The sequence below is a fragment of the Corvus cornix genome, chromosome Z (genome assembly GCF_000738735.6).
Source record: "Corvus cornix cornix isolate S_Up_H32 chromosome Z, ASM73873v5, whole genome shotgun sequence".
NCBI classification, from domain to species: Eukaryota; Metazoa; Chordata; class Aves; order Passeriformes; family Corvidae; genus Corvus; species Corvus cornix.
Window position 1 is genome coordinate 14,990,490 of NC_046357.1, and position 23,853 is coordinate 15,014,342.

General features: G+C 41.1%; 1 protein-coding gene across 5 annotated transcripts in view; it reads right to left on the bottom strand.

Annotated features, from left to right (window-relative positions):
- UNC13B (unc-13 homolog B) overlaps positions 1 to 23,853 on the bottom strand; it is a 208,246-nt gene that overhangs the window by 56,929 nt on the left and 127,464 nt on the right. For 4 of the 5 annotated variants that reach the window (XM_039566772.1, XM_039566769.1, XM_039566768.1 and 1 more), the window contains 8 exons: positions 23,686 to 23,764; positions 21,890 to 21,964; positions 21,020 to 21,239; positions 12,912 to 13,139; positions 12,462 to 12,603; positions 3,620 to 3,789; positions 2,626 to 2,741; positions 637 to 800 (listed from right to left, as the gene is read on the bottom strand). In XM_039566772.1, coding sequence (XP_039422706.1) covers positions 637 to 800; positions 2,626 to 2,741; positions 3,620 to 3,789; positions 12,462 to 12,603; positions 12,912 to 13,139; positions 21,020 to 21,239; positions 21,890 to 21,964; positions 23,686 to 23,764 — 1,194 coding nt within the window. Of the gene's footprint in view, positions 1 to 636; positions 801 to 2,625; positions 2,742 to 3,619; positions 3,790 to 12,461; positions 12,604 to 12,911; positions 13,140 to 21,019; positions 21,240 to 21,889; positions 21,965 to 22,910; positions 22,917 to 23,685; positions 23,765 to 23,853 lie in introns of all 5 variants that reach the window. The other variant, XM_039566771.1, reaches the window with a different exon arrangement.

Here is a 23,853-nt window from a genome sequence, read left to right on the forward strand (position 1 = left end):
GTAACCCAAAACTTTCAGCTTCTATGTGAAAAAGTTCACTTTTGTCTGCTACATTTTATATTACATTTGAAATAAGAAATGAGCTAAGCATAGCAATACTAGTCTTTAAGAGGAAGAATGACTAATCCCAAATCCAAGCAAAAGTATACAGACAAGGAAAAGGTTCTTTGAAGATACAGCACTGCATTAGCCTAGCTCCGAAGAGGACAAATCAGTGGCACCATTACTCAAACTTTCTTCAAATGCTTTCAGCAGCACCTGGGAGATCAGTCACTTCAAAGGACTGTAACACTTGCCACAACAGACACATAGGACAAATACTTCCACAAAACCTCATCCCTTCTCATATCAGAAATCTCCAGTGGGAACCTTGAGCAACACCTTTTTAACAGAAGAATTCTCAAACAGGGATTTGAGAGTCTCAAAACAGAAATGGCAAACAATAATTTCTAGACTTCGAGGACACCAGTGATTCAAGGACAGGCGGTCTCTTCCCTCGCGCAGTAAACCCCATAAGGAGCAGCTGTCACTGCCAAGCTTTCCATTACCGATACACTTCATCTTCTAAATAGTAAGAGTCACATCAATTAGTTACACCAATTATCAGCACTCAGGAACACAAGAAATGCATCTTACGTCATGGCCTGGTATATTGACTCAATGCCATAACGCATTGCAAATTCATCCACGATCTCTTGGGCTGTCTCATCAAAATACACCTTCCATGCATCATCTCCTTTGGCATCAGGGATCTTCACCACCCCATTCCCTTGCACATCTGTGAGATGGTGAAAGAGGTTCTGAAACACAAAACAGGAACACGTTTGTATCTGAGGCTGCTGAAGCCTCTAAGTAAGATTCATGAAGAGCTTGGAACTGCTGAGGTGGTGGCACTAACACAGATTTCTTCATTTTCCTCTTTCTTTCCCCCTGCCCACTCTGTATTTTCTTTTACCTTCTTTTCTTCTTGTAAGAATCTCATAGCTGAATTTTTCACATGCTTACCTACAACTTTACCCAGCAGACATTGTGAACGATGCAGAAGAGTGCTTCAGTGCATTGAAACTACACACTAATTAGTTTGCCTGAAACCTACGCATTTCTGTCCTCAAAATAAAAATGCCTTAATACGGACAAGCTATTTAAACTAGCTGACATTACAGCTCTGTATCAGTGTTGTAATTATTATTATATGGAACAGTCCAAACAGATTTTTTTTTTCCTGAAAAGAACACCCTTAAGATCACCCCTAACAACTAGACACTTGCATTATTATTCAACATAACCCTTCACTTTATCCAACACTGGAAAAGTTTTCAGCTATCATTGCTATGCAGAAACTGCACATTCAGCTCAGTGGGTTACTCAGTAATCCTCAAATTCATGTCACTTACAGATTCATCACCCTTTCAGACAGCTGGCTCCCTACAGTAAGGGATGCAAAAGTCTAATGATCTCATTAGGAGATCGAGGACTCTGCTTTACACTACTATTTTTCCTGATTGTATTATTCTTGCTGCAAATCATCTTCATTTTGGAATACACAAAAGAAAGAAGGTGATAATAAAAAGATACCTATTTGCAAAAAAAGAGCAGCAAGTGATCATGCATGTTCAAAGGACAAAACCAAAACAGCTTACCAAATAATAGCCATCACTGAATTAAAAAACAATAAATATGTACTGAAGGACACAACACAGCCTCCTAAAAGAAGCCTACTTTCTTGAGCTTCATACCTACCTTACAGAGAGCTCCCTGGTAAGGCTAGAAGACACCACAGAGCTCATCCAGCTCAACGTCTGGATAAATATGTTGTTCCTGTAGATGAACATTCCTCTCTGTGATACAACTGTCCTTCTCTGTCTAAGATGAACTTGCTTAACCCTCACTGACCTCAGGATATTCTTGTATACAGGACTCTGACTACTCTTCCTTCTTCAGGCACTTTTGAGACTGACCCTGCTGCCTGCCTTTTCTTTGACACAGATAGACTGGGCATCTCTCCAAGACAGGGTTTTCCCTTTAGTCCTTCTCATAAGTCATCTTTGGATTTCTCCCAACTTCTGCAGCACTGCCTGTGCAGCTCAGTCCATCCTGAGACAGGTCAGTGCCCAGAAACCTCAGTTTAATCTTCTGTTCCCCAACAGTTGTTCATAACTACACACCACTGCAGCAGCACCGAAGAATTTATGCCACCAATACCTGCATCACTTAACAGCCCAAGACAGAGACTCCCTCCTCAATCAGAATTTACTCATAATGATTTTAGTATGCTTCCTCTAAAGAAAGACAGAGGTACAGCACATGTTGAAAACATCAGTCAAGGAAATTCAGAGGTTTCTCATCATGGGCTCTGAGTGAAACCAAAGCCTGATCTCTGCCTGACAGTAGCACAGCTGTGATAGTGGGACAGACTGAGCCAGCCAGTCCCCAGTGTGGGGGAGACAGCTTAAATCTGCCTTTGCCTCCCTGACAAATGTGGGTTTGATGATTCAGTGTGTTACCAGGCCTGCATGGGAGGGAAAAGAAGGCTCACCTAGGGCAAAGAGGAACATTTCAAGGAAATAAAGGTCAGAAGATTGCTTTTTCAATAGTCAGAAAGAACAGTGTGATATTCCCACTTACCTCATGAAGGCAAGTGTACTGAATATGATATGGAGCCACCTTCTCCTCGCCTTTGATCTCCACACTGATTTGCAGGCGGATAGCCCCAGACACTGCAGACTTATCTGTTCGCTTCTCTAGAAGGCAAAAACATCAGCAATTATATGCATTGTTCATGTTCAGAGCACAGCCATCTCGGGGTGACAACTATGGCACGAGAAACTGCTGGACCATCGGGCTGAGTCACCACAGAGAAAACTTTCTCTTTTCTTTCAAAACACTAAATAATACCAAGTAGACATCAGCAAAACAACTGCCATGATACACCCTCAATATGACATATCTAACTACAACTACGCACATTTTTAGACATAAGACAGCCTTTCTGTCAGCAAATGTGCTACAGGGTCTCGGATTCGGTCAGCTGAACTAGAACCACCAAGGACAGATTCCTTTTCTGAGAACAGTGCTGACTGATGTGGAATTTGTCCCTAACTTCACCAGAGCCCTGAACTCCTTGGAACTGGTGGTTGTCCCTATCAAGAAGATTTTGGATCTCCTAGGAGATGACAAATCCACAGTGCCTGTCGACTCAGCACCATCTGGCTGCTTGCTGGTACTTTCTACAACAACCACTGGAAAACGTCTCAACAACTTGGCAGCCCAGTGCAAGGCACCTGATAGTCTTACAGACTGGTAAAATGCTTCTGTTGACACTAAAAAAAAGAACACAGTACAGCATGTCTCTAGCAGAGGGGAAGTAGAATCCTGCTCCAAGCATTTCTCCCATTGTACTTTTCAAAGGCTGACAGAGAAAACCCATCAACCTTCTGACACATTATACTCCATTTTAACTGGGATCAGCTTTGCAGCTGCTCTGCAGCAGCATCGTATGCCCCTGAAACCATGTAAACTTTTTTTTCCCTTTCTTGCCAATTGTCCACATGCATCCAAGTGCTCTCAAACATTCCCAAACCAACAAGCGACACACTTGCAGTCCCAAGGCCCTGCTCACCAAGGTTGTACCACACATCCATTTCTCCACTCAGAGTGCGAACTTCAATAATTGTCTGCCCCAGGAAATCATCTGACTCGCGTTTCAGCCTCTGCTTGACACGAGACTTGATGTCATCATCTTCATCCCACACTCGCACCTTGATCCGGTCAGAGGAATTATGGCACTCACTGCAAACAAGAGAAAATGTAATTTCAAGAGTGCGCAGTGCAGGCAACATTTATATGCTACACACTCTGCATTCCTCATGACCCACTCCTCCAACATCAGAGAGATGTATTAGCAAAGTGTAAACAATGTGTATTTTTTCAAAAGTGGAGTGTCTGATACGAACCATGTAACAACTTTTTGGTGCACTCTAAATGCTCGTGTGACATGGCAGATGCTGCACTCCAGATGCATGCTGAAGCACTGCACTGCCCTGACCTCAGCCACCAATTTCTGACTTCCTAAGTGGCTATGTCTCTGCTACTTGTCCTCACTCTCAGCAGCAGCTCACAGAACTTGGGAATTCTCTTCACAGCTGTCAGTTTTGCTGTAAAGCCCACAGAAGCCTGGGGATAGCTAGGCTGGTTAATGCCAGCATACACCCCCGCCAAAAATGACAATCAGCATCTAACTGGCTTCAACAGATCTCTCCATCAATGACCTCCTGTTCAGCTGTAGGCGCTAAGGACCACCTGTCTTTATGCAGTTTCTAGGTTAGCACAGTGAAGATCTGTGATGAACACCCTTTGTGCTGGTTTCTAACAAAGGATAAATAGCTCAGATGGAGGTAGATCTCTTACTTCAAGACAGTCACAAAGCACTAGTGTATCAATTCACAATACATTACAATCAGATGATACACGACGCTGCCTGAGGGGAATGGGTGTGATGCAGTAGTTACAGCATTGGTATTTAATTACTAGAATTGATTCTGCCTATTATTCACAGCTTAGACTGATACTTTGTGCTCCGGGCAGATCAATAAAGACATTTCCATTAAAAGAAGCAGTTTACTGTTTGATGAATCAGCACCTTCCAGTTTAATGCACAGACAGAATTTCCAGCCTCTCCCTCTTTTTTAGGTGTTCAGATAACTTTCGTAGATCCAAACAGGCTCCAGGATGTCAGAAGTGGGTAGAACCGTATTATAACAGCTCTGCTAATTTACAGAGCATGCAATAAAGCAATCTGAATGCTCATATGAGACCATGACAAGGGTGATTACTCACCATAACCACTACAAATGTCTACCCTCAAGCAAATAAAACCTATGAAAACAGGCAACTGCTGCTGAAGGCCTGTTTTCCAGCCTTTTTAACATTAACATGCTGCATCTGTTGCTAAGCAACAGGGAGAAAGAAGAAATGGGTCAGAAGAGATCTGCTAAGCCTGGTCAATAGGATGTGGCAGTGGCTGGTTATGAGCATGCCCTCTGCCAAGAAACCATTTGGGCTCTTACTGCCACCACCGTGATTCAGGACAACATTTAACAGACATCCATGCAGCTCCCACTGATTTTTCCAGTACAGAGGAATAGCTAGGAATTATATGGACAAGGTTAGAGGCAATTCCATGCAGCTCTGATCACAGGCAGAGCACATCGCTGCTCCCTGCCTTTGCTGTGCAATCATATCTGTACTTAGAGTTCAGAATAAAAGAGGTTCGATGTTTGTCTCCCATCTTCATTCTCCTCTCCTTCCTCCTTTACTTCAAGAATGTCTTCCCAACAAAACCATGTGAACAAGTGTTCACAAGCAGGGAATGGTTGGAATTGCTGCTCTTTGTAGCTCTCAAATTTATCTGAGTGCTTTGCCATGTCTGCCAGCAATACAGCCTAAGCATGTAAAAGTAATCCTCTGTTCCTGACATGGTGCACTAATGTACAGCCTGTCAGTATTGTAGAGGCTCAGTGCTTAGAAATGCATGCGTGCCTCAAAATACAACTGGCACACAGAGCCATTTACAAAGCATCAGTAAGTTAACTCCTGACTTCTTCAGACATCACCTCCTGGCTCATAGCTCTTTGCTAGGACCACTTTGGTCTTCCTTCTTTGCTTCCAATGGTCTTTCCTTAAGGAAAACGTTCACTGTTCAAACCTAAATCTAACTTAAGCAGTCCCACACGCATCATCCCCCGCTCCTGAGGTGCCTGGCTATCATCCTTCACTCAAATACAGCAGCATAACTCACTGCAACATCCTACAGGAAACCTTCCAATACCATTTACTGAGCTACTAAAGCTTCTATTTTAGCACACCTTCCTTTGTTCTTTTTAAGAGACTGCTCAACTTGCTTTCTTTGTGCTGGTCCCATGCCAGACAGTGAGCTTTATCACTTGCTCACAGCAGCTGAAAGCCTTCAGTTGGTGGCTTAGCATCAAACATCTAAGTCTGTAGAACCACAGTCCTTGATCTGGTGAAGCAACACAGTTGTGTGAAAACTAGTTCACTTTTCAGTGAGCACCCCAAAACAGAATCATGAACACTGGAAAACTTGGTCTTGCAGACGGGTAACAACTTTCTAACTAATGAGAAATAGCTTCCAATTTGTGACAGTGACACGACTCCATAAGACTGTGGCTAACAAGCTCTGCTGCTAGAAGCTTTCCCCCTCATTAATACAGGAGTTGGCACATTTCTCAAGATGCCTGCCCCACTTCTAGCTATGTTTTTATGAAGCTTGATTTCACTGTGTGCACACATATGTCTGTCCACCCTCCCACAGCTGAGCTCTCACAGCTTTTCCCAAGAGGATGCAGAGAAAAAAAGCACTCTGTGACGCCACCAAAAGGAAGAAATTACCAAATACTTTCAGGTCCCTTTCAGAGAGCAAGAGACTGGAAAACAGGTATGCTACATACATGGCTCAAACCCTTTCTTTTTTATCCATATTGTCTCAGTGTTTGGAGTGGTGCCATTTTTATAAAAGAACTTACTTTTACACTTTAAGCTACCAAATGAAGTAACATTTTCCAGAAACAGCATACAAAATCTTTACGAAAAATTAAGATTGAAATTTTTTTTTCCATTAAGATTTTCTGCCTAAAGCCAGTGGTTCCTGCATTGGAAGCAGCTGAGCCTGGTTCTGCTGACTTGCTCACTACCCCACTCTCTACCTCTATCTATTTTGCCACGTTCCCCTTTAGTCTTACACAGCACTGAAGCCCCAGCACCCACACACGTCCCCTGCACTGTCAATATTTGGGTCTCTTCCCATGCCCAGCTGAGGGGAAGCACGAGAGCACACGAAGCTGTGGTTAATTCTGGTCTGCTCACACAGTGACATGCCCACACACACGGTAATTAGTATATTGGTGGCTAAACAGAACAAGCAACTGTTGAATTTACACTGTAGTTCCTCCCACAATGAAGTTAGCAATTTGTATCCTTCTAATCTAGCTCCAACTTCTGCAAAAAAATTGTAGGAAGTGATTCTTAGTTCTGAGATCTCTGCTGATCTGTAAAGACTGGGCCAGATGGGCTTGGATGATGTCAGGGGTCTGGAAAAGGACATTGCCTGTGCCTTGTCTGCTCCAAATGTGGAGAGAAAGAAAAAGGAGAAGCGTCTAAAAATGACCAGAACACTAGCTCTGAACCAATTCATACAGAGAAACAAAAACCCCAACAACATTCGTGCTGGATTTGCTAATTTTGCCCTGCAGAGCTGACAGGATAATAAAGACGAAACACATCATGTAGATTTAAGCAAGAACATACAATGAAAGTAAAAGACCAGAGGAAGAAACAACATTTTGCAGATTTTAAAGTAGGTCAGTCAAGCCCAGAGTTGAGTAGTTTCATTGTATTTTGATACTAAAAAATATTTATGGTTCAAAGAGTCTAGTGAATGTCTGTATGTCCATATTCTGTGAGCAGTTTCCTTTCTGCCGACACAGTTCTCAAGAGTGGCCTGTAAAGTTCCAGAGTCCAGTGCAGGGAATATTTCAAACAATGGTAGAGAAAGAGAAAGAAAGAGAGTGCACAGCTGCTTGCAGAAATAATGGATGAGAGTAAAGGAGGTGGGAAAATGCGAAGGAGAGAACAGATCAGCAAGACTTCAGGACATGTGATCATTTTAGGAGGACAGCTCTGCTTCTGAGGAGCAAAGCCTAAAAAAAAAGAGTGATTTTCTGGAAAATGAGAAAGGAAGGAGTAGTTGTAGCAACCAGTATGAGAAAGCCCAGTAAAAAGTTGCAACAACATACAGAGAGGGAGCAGAAAAAAGGGTTGTTTTGGGAAATGATGTAGCTGAAAAAGCAGGAGGATTCAAATCTGATTCAAATGAAGTGTCATAACATTGCAGGGTCCAACTGGCAGCTCAGTTGTGGCCAACTGCAGTGGGAATGGAACGCAAGAAACTTCTCAGAAGAGGCTCATTTTTAAACAATGACAAGACTCCTCTTTTAGGGAGAAAAAGGGACAGTGGAGAAAACACTGAAGGCAAAATCAGAGTGGAAAGAGAACGAAGGAAAATCCTCAGTACCTTACAAGTTAAGCATGACAGCACAATAATATGCCCGGAGAGCCTGCTGTTGCTGTCTAAGAATAAAGAAATGAGTTTTCTGTTCTTACTAGCATGAAGCTCTTTTCTTAGGAGAACAAGTACAATCATTTGCTGTTACCCAATGTTACAACACCAACTGACAAATTAATGGTGCAGCCCTTCTAACTACAAAGAGCAGATAAAGTGATTCTGCATTTTACATCCCCAGCTACATTAACTCGGCTTTCCACCAGATGCTTGCCACAAGGCATCAGGTCTGCGTTCAGATTTAAGTCTCACACTGGTAACTGAGCAGGGAAAAAAGTGAGACTTTATCAGAGTGCCAGTTTCAGTATCTGCAGTACCTGGATATTAAAGAAAGCAAGACAAACTGGATGGCCCCTGCCACACAGTGAAGGGAGTCTGAGGGGGGAAGAGTTACAGTGGTTATAAATACAGTGATCTCAGAAGGGGAAGCCTAAAATACAGCTCTGGAACAGTACATATAATCACAGAGACAACAGAAAGATGTTGAGCTTGACAACACGCTCAGCAGCTGAAAGGAAAATTGCAGAACCAAATAGAAGTGTTTGGGTAACTAGCCTGTGGATAGCTGAGCAGCAGCGCCATTCCCAAAGGATTAACAGGTATGTATATCATATGGGCTCCGCATGTCCCAGTAAAATACTGGCTATCTGCTAGCAGGAGGCCCTGCATTCATTTTAACTCCATTATTCTTCTGAAGTGAGAAAAAATAAACATGTCTCTTGTAACCTGTTCAGAGACAATGTAATCTGTTCCAGGCAATTATTTCACACTCACCATTCAAAGCTTCAAGACATAGCTGTACTCAGACCATACAACTTCAAGGGGACATTACTGTAAAATGAACAAGTAATTTTGCACCTGTGCCAGGAAGAACAGCAGTGCCCTGTTTGAATCCAATAATATTTAGTGGGCATGGCATTCTCTGAATAAAAGATATGGACAAGCAACCTCCAAACAACCCCAGAGCTCTCCCTTTAAAACTGAAATTGCCCTGTGGTCAGGTTTATCCTCCTAAGCACTGTCTGGTATAGTAACCCATGCAAATGCATGCTTAGCTTCAGCCTTTACAGAAAAAAAAGATTCCAGGAATCCTGTAATTTCCACTGACAATCTAAAACATGTTGAAAAGGGGAATTACTGTCTTGTTCTAATTGCACTGAATATGGCAAAAATAGATTCCTTCTAATATTACTGGACTGCTTCGTAAGGAAATGAGAGTTATGCAGACTTGTTATGAAAGCATCTACATTCCAACAGGTTTTGTGAAAAAATAACAGCTAGATGGAGAAGAGAAACCCATACCAACTGCTGTCCCTGGAAAGCCTGGAGCCAGCTGGCTCTCATGTACCAACCACTACAGACAAGTCGGAATCCAACTGTAGGCAGGACAAATGCTGCCTTCTGTCCAGCCAGAGCTAAGGGCAAGGGAAGAGAGCTGAGGGCACAAGGGGAGAAAAGTAAATGGCAAATGGAGAAGGAGATCTGTAAGCCTGCTTTTCATAACTAGAGGAAAGATATTGGCATTTACTGCATGAGGGAAGGGGATGTAAACCCAAGCAAAGCAGGGTTTCCTTAGTGCACGCTCACAGAACATGCTTGTGTTGCAGCAGTGGCTGGAGTCCCCCACCAAGCTTCCTGCTGCCAAGCATCATATATGCAAAATCTGCATCGAGCCTACAACACTTTGAACAGCGCAGAAAAATCAACACCTTATGCTTTCAAAGGTCTTCAAACTCTGATGCAATATACAAATATCTCTCCATAACAACGTATTTCCTAAAGCTATAGATGTAAATATACAAAGAGATAATTCTCAGAAAGAAACAGCCTGCAAATCACTTGCTCAGGCAACATGAAAACACTGCAAGAACTCATGATTAATCTAAGCAGATGCCTACAGTTACACAGGCTAGTAACGACCTAAATAACACTTAGAATGGAAACCCAGAGCATTTTCAACCTTGCCTTTTCTAAAATATGATTCTAAATCTGGACTTTAGAATTGGGTCAAACCTACCACACTATTTTTTTTCTGAAAATATATGGAAAAGAACAAAGCCATTTTTAGGGGGAGATATTTAAGTTTATATACTTTTCTACCCATCACCATAAATAAGCACAAACCCCCCTATTTAAAATAGGATACCAGAGCCTTAAAAATTTTTCAACTTATTTAGGCTGCTTTAATAAACTTTACTGAGCTTGTAGAAAGAGTTATATCACTCATCTGTACAAAGTGTGCTTCATTCATGCCACGGATTATAATAACAGTGTTATAATTCTAATGACTGATGCACATAGATTTCTGGCTCTAAATTCAACCTTTGAAAAGATACTGGAATTGTGATCATATGAAAGGCACTAGGCATATAATGAACATCAGCTACAAACAAGTCCACCAAGCCAAACAGAAAAGAAACAGCACTGCTGACATACACATTAGTAACTGACCTGACCTCTCTACTTACACATCTTGCTCCTTTTGAATTAACCATTTTGAACACCAAAGCTTTCATATGTCTACTGCAAGGCTTTCAGTAACTACCAGCACACCTTTCTCTCACTACAAGAAATTAGCCTCATTCTAAGAATCAGAGACACCTCCCCATCGAACCCTTTAAAATTTGGCAATCTCTTGATTGACCTGACAATCTCTTCTAAAAAAGCCTGGTATGTAACAGGTATTTTGGGCCTGAATGTGTTGATTTAAATTTCCATTTGATTATGGGGTAGAAAATTTTAGAACTTAAAGAGCTGTAAGCTGCAAAAAGATCCATAAATGCAAAATAGAAACATGGGTGTGTAGAAAAACAGTTACAAGAAAAACTTGTAAATGACTCTCTCCTCATCCAGCAGAAGGTGAGCTTTGACATCTACTAATGAAACAACACACTGATTCCAGTACTGAATGCTCTCCAGACATCAGTGTGGACACTGTGCTCATTCCCTTCATCTCCTGCTATTGCAAGACAATGAAGGGAACCACCACAGGCAAGACAGAAAGTAGCATCAACTCTAATGCCCAAGAGCATGCTATCTGCTGAATCACAGACATGGCGATTAAGTCTAAACAGCGTCACCGTTAAAACTGTGACATTTATCACACTCTGCTATCTATCTTTAAACAGAGTATTTGTTGAAGCTCCTAAAATTAGAAGGGAGCACACTGCAAATACCATGGTAACTACTTGGCATGGTAAATCAAGGTCCTTAAGGCTCCCACACAGATTTGCTCCTATTGTAACTACAGTTATCCAAATAATAGGCACCTAAGCATTCTTACTACTTACCAAGCAGCAATGTTACCTTGGATTAAACTAAGAATAAAGCCAAGGGCTCACTCGCTCAAAATAGCAGTAAGATTTTTCTGACGTTAATGAGTAGCTCAAAACTGCTTAAAAATAATTTTGTTTGTACTGTACATTGTAAAGACAAAGCTGGACTGATATAAACCTGATTTTAAAACACAAACATATTGCACGTTGCAGACAGAGCTCTCGACAAGCAGTTTAGGAAAGAGCAGGGAGGAAAAGAAAGGAAGGAAAGAGATGGAAGACCTTACACATTGAAAGAAATAAAAATTGTTGATGTTGAATGAGAGCACCCAGAATCTTCAGAAAACACGTGTTGGATTTCATGTCTCCATTTTGGTTTATAACATCTTCAATGACAAATTGAGGGTACTGTTTGCTTATTCAATAAAAGCAGGAGGGAACAGTACATTTTCAGTGTAGCTGTTATCCAAGCAATTGTGCCTCCAGTCTTTGTTTTCAATTCAGACATCAATACATTGGTCACCTTGAAAGCTCCCATTTGCAACAATAACTCCTTTGAGTTATTGTTACATTGATTTTCCAAAACTGAAAGAAGAGGCTGCCTGTGTCACAGACAACTGACAACTAATTACCTTAAATTTGGTTGCCAAACACTAGCAGCAGATCCAAGAAATAGGTCACAGAAGTTTCCTTAGTCTTTCAACAAATTTTACTCTCATATTACAAGGAATTTTTTTAGCCAGGAACAATAGCTGCGATTTAAATACTTTCCTTTCTCTTCAGCATTCTCTAGGAACATCACTATAAGAGTATTCATAAAACAGATGATTTGTATATACACAAGGAAGACAGATGGGATAACTATGTATGCACTACCTACATTGTTAAAGATGTCAACCCTCCACACACACACAATGCTGAGCAAAAATAGAACCATCCCAGATTACAGGTGATGTGGGAACGCATACTGAGAGAGAAGACACAGCTGTCAAAGCACAAATCATACAAACAGGTGACATGGGGCTAAAAATCCTTGTCAGAGCACTTACAAGTAAAACTTCTCTTCCCATACAGGGTTCAGATTCCCAAAGATTGTTTTTGTCCTCTTCTTTGTTTTACCCACTTGAACAGTCACGTATGGATCACTGGACCCAGTCTTGTCTTTGGCCTGCAGACCCTGAGCACACACCACTGAAAGGAAAAGAGAAGGGTTACCATCACCCTGGAACAAGACAGTGTGTCTGACCACCACATGAAGCAGCAGCTCATAATGGCCAGAGAAACAGGAATATCACTCATGAGAGCATTTCTGATGAGTCTCAGCTCAAGGTGCACCACAGTGCCTGCAATAGGGGCATCTCCACCTGCTACCTGTATGTGCACTCAGCAGAAAGACACAGATGTCAGAGAAGCCCTTCCTCTCTGTTCTAATTTCACACCAGCTCTCTTACTTGAGGCTCCCAAGTGAGGCCAAGAGAACCCACAACTCTCCTACTCACCTGTGATTGTGATCTTTGCTGACCATTTTGAGGTACCATCAAGCACGCTCTGTTTCACTGTCTTCATTTGCTGAGCGTGTGTCATTTTGCTCTCACAAAACACATCTCTGATCAAGTCAAAGATCTCAGGCTTGTTCCGCTCCCGGATTTTCATGCGATCCTTCATGGCCATGATGAAATTCTGGGTCCGGTCTTCAGCTCCATGCTTTGAGCTCTTCTCCGCTGCTCCTGTGCACCAGAAAATACACCATGCTCATCAGAAACAAACACACACAAAAAATCATGTCTCACTGAATTTGGACAGGGGGATCAAAGCTACAAGTTACCCTTCACATGGTGGCTCCTGATACTGACTTTTACACTCAGTCCCCGCTACTTCAACATACACAGAGAACTTGGACCATTTGGACGCAGAGGGGATAGTTCCTCTATAATATAGGATCAGATTGCCCTCCTAATAACAGATTGATTTAATGTTGTTACAGCTGAGGAACACCCAGGAATGAGGTTCTTAAATTAACAGCAGCATCAGCATGCCCTCTGCTCTCATATCCTTGCTACGAATAAATAAATCTTTGCTTGGGCAAGTGCTATGAAGAGGACATAGGACCTCCATTACAAATAGTACCTATGAGCTTATCTCAGTGCTGCACTTCAACACCACAGAAGAGCAGAAGTTTGTAGCAGAGTCTGTAACTGAGAGTAGAGTCTATAACTGCACAGCTAGTCAACTGCATCTGAAAAAAGAGAAGCTTCTGGTCGCTTGCTTATCTCTTATAAAATTTCAAAATTCATGTAATTATGAGATAAGACTACTCCCACAACCAAATACTTCCTACTCAATTCTGACAGTCATTTTTACTGCCAAAATTTAGAAACTGACGACTGTGTCACATGTGAGACATGCATCAATAAAAGCACCAATGTGAGCTAATAGGGCAGGTAAGTCAGGTGTGAAATGAAAAGCAGGAACTCAGGATTGCACACAGTCTCACCATACACAGTCTGCAGCAATTTCAAATTATGATCTTAAATCAGATTAAGTTAAACCAGTACAAAAGTCCTGTGAACACATTCAATCATAACCTTTCTGTTTAATGTAATATGCTTTTGTTTGTTTTACTTCTCCAGGATAGTTTAATTAAAGTAAGCTCGGTCCTAGAAAAAAAGGTCCTCATTCAGGTATTCACCAAATATTAAATTACCTTAAAAATATGTATTAAAGCAGGTGCAAGGTGTGTGCAAAGGGAGCCATCAACCACAAAGATACATGAAACTGTTTTCTTCCAGAAGTGGGCAAATATGATATCTGAAGCACCTCTGGTATAAGGAATTACAGTTTTGCATACAAAACTGCTTCAACAAGTAGTGACTAAATATGAAAAAACTCTATGAACACACACACACACACACACAGGAGCCCAGCAGTACATAACCAAAGAGAATAAAACCAATTTGCAATAGACTGTCAGAAGTTCATTAAGGACACTACATACCAAGGCATATTGTTAAGGACCTGGGTGTAAAACAAGCCATAATTTTACATTACCTGAGTATTTTTTCATTTTTCTTGCTAGAGGCTTGATATTTATCAGTATTTCATTTAGTACAATAAAAAGTACATGCCCCAGAATTTCCTGCTGTTGGCTTAAGATGAAATAAAATCAAAAATACTGGAATTAATTACACAGTCCCTGCTGTTTCTACTCACCAGTGATGCACCTAACATTTATTAAAGGAATATGAAACTGAAATGATACCCGGGGCTATGCTTTGAACTTCAGAAAAGAAGTGCTATTCAGCTTTAACAGAACCAGGTCTCCTGGGGATGGAGACGGACTCTATACTATATATGCAGAACTACAGAAAATTACTGGGGAATTGGGAAAGGCCAAACTGAACAATTTGCCTTTCCTAGCTGGAATTCTGAAATCTGTCATGATCCAAAGAAACCGACTCTGCCCTGACCTTTCTGACTTTAAGGAAATTAAGAACCAAATTAAATCTCTCCTTAATGCAAGCATTGCAGGAGGATCAAATGAGGCTTTAGAATGCAAATTTGGACAAATGGAGGAATTCTAATTAAAACATGTTTAACATCCCCACAACCTCCAGAGACCTTGATTTATCCCTCTACAAGCCTAGCAGCAGTCCAGGGCACCCTGACCCCTAGACCCCTAGAGCTCTCCAGTCACCTCCAAGGCTTGGCTCTGCCTTGTGACTCCAGAGGAAACCCCCCACCTGTATCCACGCTGCTTCCCCACTCTGCCCAGGTAATTTGCCCAGGTAGCTCCATTATTCCTTCCCTGGAAAACATTCCTCTCTCCCTGCAGAGATTGCGCCCGAACTGCAGGGCAAAAGCCAGTATCAGATAGACACCTTATTTAACAGTACAGACTAACAAAGAACAGACAATGTCTATTCTGCTGTCTCAACAACACACTCTTTCTTAAATTTGACACCTGCTTCTTGGTACAAAACCAAAAGGGTTTCCAAAACAACCATTGGGGGACTAATTAACTATGATGTAGGTGTTTTAAACACAAAACATATTGTTATACTGAATGACAGAGGGTGCTTTTCCTGCTCTTGGACTGGGATTGTGTTTCTTCAAGCTGCAAAGAGGTTTTTGATGAGTGCATCAGCTTTTCAAGTCCTGTGAATGGCAATAGAAAGGCACAAGTAATGTGTACAGGTTCTGGGCTTTCTTTCTTCCTCTCTAGGACTGAATTATTAGTCAATTTATGACTGGAAACAGAAAGCGAATGTATCTATATTGGGAATTGTACTGATAACAGCTATTAGTACACCACCAGTGCTGTTATTCCGTGCTTTAAGAAGAAGAATTCAAGAAAGCAACACTGTCAGGATAGAAGGCAGCTGTTCAGTAGGCGGATAATGCTTAGAAATTATATATTCCTGAAACTTAAAATAGATATTCAAGTTTCAAATAAAGGTATCCTTCTTCCTTCTGTGCAAATATTTTCCTACATAGGACTCTGGGAGCAAACAACTATTCATCACCATAGTGTCTTAACTATCATTCAACTCAGAAGCCAAGATGGTTAGTACATGACTTAATTGGTCTGACTAGCCCCCCACTCACTGACTCGGTCTCAGGACTGTAGCCTCTGAACTCAGAGTACAACACATGCAAGTTTCTCATCCAAAAAGCAACAAACACAAGTGCCTCACAGTCCCGAGTCAAAATGCTTTGAACAAAAAGGCTAGCCCTCAACTGTGCAGGCCTCTTACTAGGCTCTGGCTCACATAATGTCCTTCCCTTCCACCCTCTTGGTAATTACTTCTCTGCATTTGTTCCTTGGTCTCCTACACATCCATCCCCAGATTTACTCTTTCTTTGATATCAGAATTGCTAAGCCCACTGTAATTTATTTAGTACTACACCAATGCTCAAGGCAAGAGATAAAAGCTCAGTTTCCAAAAGCTTTGTGTGCCATGGGGATGTTAAAGAACATCCTCTGTCCACTCTCAGTCAAGTAAGAAAGGAAAGGTACCCACTCAGCAGAGATTTCTACTACAATCAAGAATAGCAGTCAGCTAAAAAGAGAGTACTGTCCCTTGAGCAAGTATTTATGAGCTTATGATAAAAAGGTAAGTGCTCTATCATCAGAATAATAACTTCTAAGTGATGCCATGAAGATTTTTTGCTTTTTATTTTATACCCCTGTTATACCCTTTTACAACCTCTGTATTCTTAGTGCTTTTTGCCTACATTCTTGGACTTGTTTGTCAAGCTGAGAGACTAAACATTTTAGAAGCTTCATAGGTAGGGATCAGTGTGCCCCAGACCCCAGGGTCCTCTCCAGAACACATTCTGTAAACTAAGATAGAACCATCCAGGGGAAGGCTCCTTGGGGAGGGGGTCTCACTTGAGCCTCTCATTGGGGAATTTTTGATAGATCTGCTGATTAGTAAAACCTATAATGTTATACCAGATCTTCTGTATATACCAGATGCACTGTGGGGTGCATTTCTGTGCATATGACCTGGACGTAGTGTACCTAAGGATCCTTAAAATAAATACCAAGGTAAAATCCCTTTTCCCCTTCTAACCGTGTATGACTCTTGATTTTAAAACCAGGAAAAGGCATCATAAGTACCTACAGTACTATAAACCAGGAGGCTGCAGTGCACATACTACAACTGATTCCAGTTTACTGCACTTCAGACACCACCAATTCATGGAATAACCCTGCTGAAGCAGTCTGCAAATGAGTTTTGATTCAAATTGCAACAAAGCATTGTTGAATTTGAGTATTTCACTAGTGCAGTCCCACACTGGTGGTAAATTTGTTGAGTGTATCAGATAATAAGTTTCTTAAAAACACAAAGACAAATACCCTCAGAAGAGATAACCAAACTTAATTCTAAAAGACTTGGAGAATTATTTTCCCCAGAAAGGTATGAAGAACAGAAGATGGATAAACAGCACATTCTGATTCTAAGGAATAAAACCCCAGGTGTCTACCAAAATTTTAAGGCGTAAGCAATGGGAAAGTATTTGTGACCAGTCTGAAAATTCATTTTACTCCAATGCAATGTTTTCTGGAAGACTTACACAGATTCAAGTGAATATATATCCTGAGGCATCAAGGTATAATCAATAGAATTGTATTTGTTACCGGTCTGAAAATTCATTTTACGCCATTGTAACATTTTCTGGAAGCCCTAAATAGACCTAAGTGAAGATATGTCCTGAGAATGTTTTGGGTTTTTTGCCGACAGCAACAATAAAGCTTCTGTTAAGAAAAAATCCGTACTGAGTTCAGTATACAAGAAAGTTCAGTGTTGAATTTATGGGATCTCTAAACTGTTGTTTGTCCCCCAGACACCCTGTTTCTCATTCCTCAACCACAGATTATGTTCTTCAAACATACGTATAAAAAGAAATTAAACTTCTCAATTTTCCTCCGGCTTGATGGATTCCAGTTAGAAGGATTTTAGCATGAACAAACCGAAGCAAAGAACACAGTTGCCTGAAATTGCCTTTCAATACATTTCTAGTATTGATAATTATTTTCCCATGCTAGAGGCACATTCACCCCCTTCTCCATCTCCCAGGACTATTCTCTGTTTTCTCTGTCTTTTCAATTACCATCTTCAGTTTCCTCTACATCTCCACCCCAGCTAATGATACCTTCCAGATTTATAGTGGGTAACCCTGCAAATCATGCACACAGTCTATCTTCCTTGATTCTGGACAGCTTACAAGTAACTCAGTAAGTAAAATTTTTGTTTGGTTGGGTTTTACCTTTCTACATGCTTCACACTAATTTTAAGCCTGGTGTAATCCCAGTTGTTTTCTCTCTGTTTCTGTAATTCTGCATGACAAAGTACCCTGAGTTTACATTTTGAAAGAAAATGTGAAAACATCTGCAGCCCCCGAATAAAACAACAAGTTCTTACTTAATGCTTTGCCATATATGAAAAGTAATTTCCAGTTGTTTCTTCTATGGAAAAACACATAGTATTGCCATCATCACATCCCACAGCCCACTGCATAAGATTATGTAATTACAACTGGAGATAAGAAAACCTTCCTCCATGGTTATTCTTCGGAGTCTCAGCTCCAGAGACTCCCTGCTCTCAGGGAGTCTGAATCACTGAAGTTGTCTTCTACTTCCACCTTTAATTTTCTCACAGCAACTCCAGCCCATTTTCTCTTTTGTAAACAGTAAGCTTGAAAAGATCATCTTTCTCTCTGTTGCTTACCTCCCTCTTCTCCAACATGGTGCAAGCATAAACAGGTTCAAACAAGGATTAAACCAATTCACAGAGCCACCGCTGCCAGCTATGAAACAGTATCTACTGCTGCCCAGAAAGGCTTTAAGCCATGGATATCTGTAAGCTGTAAGAGTAAGCCAGAGTCATAGCAGGTGCACTATATGCATGTGCCTTACACCTCTGCCTTGGGCTCCACAGCATCCCTTTAGAAACAGTCTGTTAGGACAGACCTAGTACAGCTGTTTGTATTTTTTTGAACCGGCATAATTCCTGTCCTCCTGTTCCAGACTGCCAAGCCTGTCTTTTGAAAGACAACAATCTCCTATCATCCTCTCTTGAGACATTCTCATATTTTTCCCATTACTATTGAACTCTCTCCAGTACTCATTCCCATCTGAAGTCTCCCTTTTTGAACATGGATAGCGACAGCCCTCCTCTGCAAGAACATATTTCCTCTTAGTCATTAGCTATTTCTTTAATATAGAGGTTTTTCCCTATTGTTTTCAATTTCAGGACCACTGCTCTGTACAACAGCTTTGTGCCTGTTCCCCGTCTGCTGCTAGTGTAAACCTAATCTTCCTCTGCTCTCCACAGATTTCCCCCTCACTGAGACATCACAACTCCCTTGCAACATTACAGCATCATGGGTGTATGCATCTGAATCAAGCTTGGATGCACAACTGTTCACCTCAAATACTGAAAATTACCAGTTAGCAGAGAGTTCTGGTGAACTCCAGAAATAAAAAAGTTATTCTCAGGAACTGACCCCGTGCATCAGACTGTGACAGAAAACTCAGCTATGACTGAACTACGTTCTCCTGGACCAAATGCAACATCACAGTTCTTTGCTTAGTCACAAAAAAGTCCCAACAAAGCCAAGGTGCCAATGATGCAACAGTTCAAACGCTATAAACTCACCTCCCAACCCTCAAAGACAAATCTGGAACCACTAAGCACATGAGGGACAGAGGTGTTTGGCCAGGATCAGGTAGATGTGTCTTACAAATAAGCCATTGCAAACAGCCCTAGATCTAACTATGACAAATTGAAGACCTGCACACATCAAAAATACAAGTATGAACAATATCCATTTGGGGTGTTAAGAAAAGCAGTAAGAAAAAACAAATTACCTATGACTCCCTGTTGGTATCCCTTGCCAAATCAGCCTGGCTATCCTGAACAACCGCAGCCTAAGGCAGACACAAGATTTAACTTTTTATATTCCTGTAATTGCTGACAGGAACCTGCAATAGGTCTGTTCATACTTCACAAACTTTTCTGATTCCTTAGACTTAGTCCATCGAGTCACAATGACAAGAAAAGTAAGAGGGAACAGAAACAGCCCCACCTTCCTACGCAAAATTTAACACACATGGAAGAAATTTATATTCCATTTAGACTCCGATAGTTTACTCTCAAGCAGGAATATAAATGTGAGACCAAATTAAGAAATGGTTTTACAAGCAAATAAAAATAACTGGACCAAGGCAGATGCCTAAATGAATACTTTTTGCTCTTTTTTTCCCCCTTTTAATCAAATTCCTTTTAAACTTCTCCATAGTTTGTGTAAGGCGTCATTTATTCTCCAAAGCCACAGAGTTCCTTGATGAGATGACTTAGTCTTTTACACTGCAGAAAAAAACCCCAACAAAATAATCAGAAGTGTTAGCAGGAAGACGAAATACTGCCCATATACTCGAACAACACCTTTGTATGTGACTCACCATCTCTGCTAACTCACTTCTAGGTCTCTAAAGTGATTCAGCCAAGCAGGCCTACTGTTGAAAAGACAAAATGCCTTCCCTAGCTGCTGTTGGTACAGATAATCCAAGGTAAATCCAGGGACTCTATTCCCTAAGCAGGAACCTAGTGTTGCTTTAAAAAGCTTTAAACAGTGGCACAGACTGATGGTTGGAACAAGCAATCTGACTGCAATACAGGACAGGAGGGACAGAACAAATGTCAGAATATTCAGCCTCATACTCTCTTCACCCAACCCATGCTTCAATGCAGGATATGTTGGCAAATACACAACCTAAGCTGACTACAAAGAGAGCAAACAAAACAAAAAAACCAAACCAACAAACAAAAAATCAATGAAAACCAACAAACGGATGTGAAAAAGTCAAGAATTAAACCTTCTTTTAAAGGACATCAAGCACAATGCTGCAAAGTTCTTCTGCATCAGTGGAGCTGTCTGCGCCCATAGGGGGCAGGTTTAGCCCAATGGCACCTTTTCAGAAAACACACAGTCACTTTAATCACTGCAGCTTCACTGATCCCTTAGATATCAACAATACATTTAGGAAGGCTCTGGCAACAATTTCTGGAACAGCCACACTCCACTGGCCACTACTCACTCTGCAGGCAGTCAGCGTTGAGCAAGTCTTGGCACTTCTCGTGGCACTTGACCCCGCACTCCCCGCAGCGCATTCCCTGCCGTGCGATGCCCCACAGCAGCCCCTCACATTCGTAGCAGTAGGTCGGAGTTGTGGCTGTCCACACTTCGAAGTTGTGTGGGGTTGTACAAGAGATGGGGTAAATTAAGGCTTGCAAGGTCTTCTTATAGACATGAGATTTCTGAAAGGCAAGAGCACATGTAAACCAACATCCAGGAAGGTGACTGAGCCTATTTTTGCTGGTTGACACAAGAGTTTTACAGGAAAAGGCATGACCAGTGCAATAAAGCTACACATTTGAGGTGGACAAACCTATCAGGTATTTACATGCTGTATCAGAGGACACACAGCCCCTCGCCTTCCAAAAACATCTCCCTAGTCATTTAAAAAATCGGAAGACAACAATTAATGTTTGTGAGTGGGAAATATCTTGAATAAAACAAGTTTCACACATTGTCCCTTATGGCAGATAGCACAGACAGAAATGGTAGGATTACTGAGATCAAGAAGAGTTTGGACAATGGCATGAAGCAGATGATGTGACTCCTGGGGTGTCCTGTGCAGGACCAGGAGTTGAACTCAGTGATCCTGATGGGTGCCTTTCCAACTGTGATTCTGATATTCTGTGATTCTGTGTTTCTACATTTTTCAGAATTATATTGATACATTAAATATTATTTTTACGTGTTTAGTTTCTATAAACAAATGATACAGGAAGCTTTGCATCTATATTTCTAGACATCTGTGAAGCTGGCTCTGCACCTCAGAGAGCCAAATCTGTTTAATTTGCTTACTAAGAATTAAGAGAAGCCAAGCAACCCTCCTACTTACCAGCTCTTCATCTTTGAGAGATGTTCTAGTGGCCATTGCTGAGGTAATTCCGGCTTTTCGGGACTGAACCAGTGACTAGGGAGGAAAAAAATTTTTTACTCACCACCAATATTTACAAGTGCAATGGCATTACGTCCAGAGATGTGAGCAAAGGGACCCTGTCACGCCTGACACTAAACCAACCATCTACTGCATTTAAATTGGTTTCTTAAAAATGACTGCTCATATCTCAAGAGGAGTCAAATGAATACCCTGAAAGGTCTCCAACTTATTTCCATCTGTCCATAACCAGTCTCACTCTAGGAAATTTCTATCTGTTTCTCTGAAAGAAATGAAAACCTGGGTTCCCATCTCCACTTCTACATTACGGTAGCGACAGTAACCCTTCTACTGTCTAAGGTGACTACAACAGACTCACTTTTCTATATCGAACTCCACTTATATCCAAAAGGAGATTACTTCATCAGCTTTACAACACATAAAACACCCCAAAATGTGACAGTAAAGAGTTGCAAGTAACAAGGATAAAAGAAAGGGGAGTGAGTTGGGAGCAGAGGTTTGAATGTGACAGTGTATCACATTCATCAGCCATCACTGAACACAATGAACTACATTTTCCCCTCAAAGAACTGCCTTTCACACCATGCCAACACTGCTCTGCAGCTGTGGACAGCACAGGGCAGTGGTCTTTGCAGCACCTCACAGTGGCATACAAGGAATTTCTGCAGCCACTCCAGTAACATGAAGGCAGAGAAGGGTCTTTAAAAGTAGCAGCATTTGCTATGAAATCATCCAACTCTATCAGTTTTGTACCATTTATGTTCTGCTTTATGCTGTTTCAACAGAGACTGAAAAAGTTCATTCCAACAGTGATGGAGCAGGACAGAGTGCTGGATATGCATTCACTGCAATAGTGCAGATTCAAAACAAAAAGCAAAGAAGTAAAGGAGGAAATAAGGTAAGTAAGGGATTTTTTTTTTTTCTGGGGAAGACTTGGTGGATAGTCTTCACCTCGACTTACCATGGCCTGTGAAGAGAGAGAATGAATGCATTCAAGGGAAGTAACACAAGTTAATGCCATTATTGCAAAGATTTAAGATACAAGCAGTTAGCTAGACACATACCAAGCTGCCCATGCATAAGCTGGCAGACAAAATTGTATGCATCTTTTCACATGAATTACAGGATATAGAAACTTCGGTCTTTCAGCTGTTACAGCATTTCTCTCAAGTATGAAATCACTACGTGTACTGAATACAGCCAACAGAAAACCATTTGTCCTGCAGAAGCCTCATTTCACCATCTCATACAAGCATATGAAAGTTGTCCTCATTACTCACTTGGTTCTCATGCTTCCTTCAGTGCAGAAGTCTACTGGCAATATTGCAAATATATTTTAAAATCCAAGCACATATGCTCGTTTATCTATCCTCTGTAATTCCAATCTTCTGGTAAGCTGCCAAACCTCACATGGACATTATAACTTCCCCTAAACTATGTGATTTTTAGCAAAACATTTAAAAATGATGCAGGCCTAAAAACAATCAAATATTTTGTGTAGAATAAAAAGGATAAAGAACATGAAAAATACCCTGTTTCTGTCAAATGATTGAAATTGTCTACAAAACCAAAAACTCATTCTCACTGAGATTTTTCAAGCACTATTCCTAACTCTTTAGCGTAAGAATTAATTTAACAAAATGCTTGAAGTGACAGTGAATGTGCCCATGTATTCAAAAAGTAAAGCCAGCTGCATAAATGCTGTGTGGCAGAAGAGAAACAAACAAATCTCTTACCAGATCACTGACAAGTGGAATTGGCTTTTTTTTGCGTAGATCAGGCATGCTATCGATGCCATAGAGGCCACCGGCAGGCCTGGAAATTCAGGAGGGAAAAAAAATTATTAATTTAGGGTTGAGAGGGGTGAAGAAGGAGATGCTTTACTGCAGGAAGAAAAACAGCCA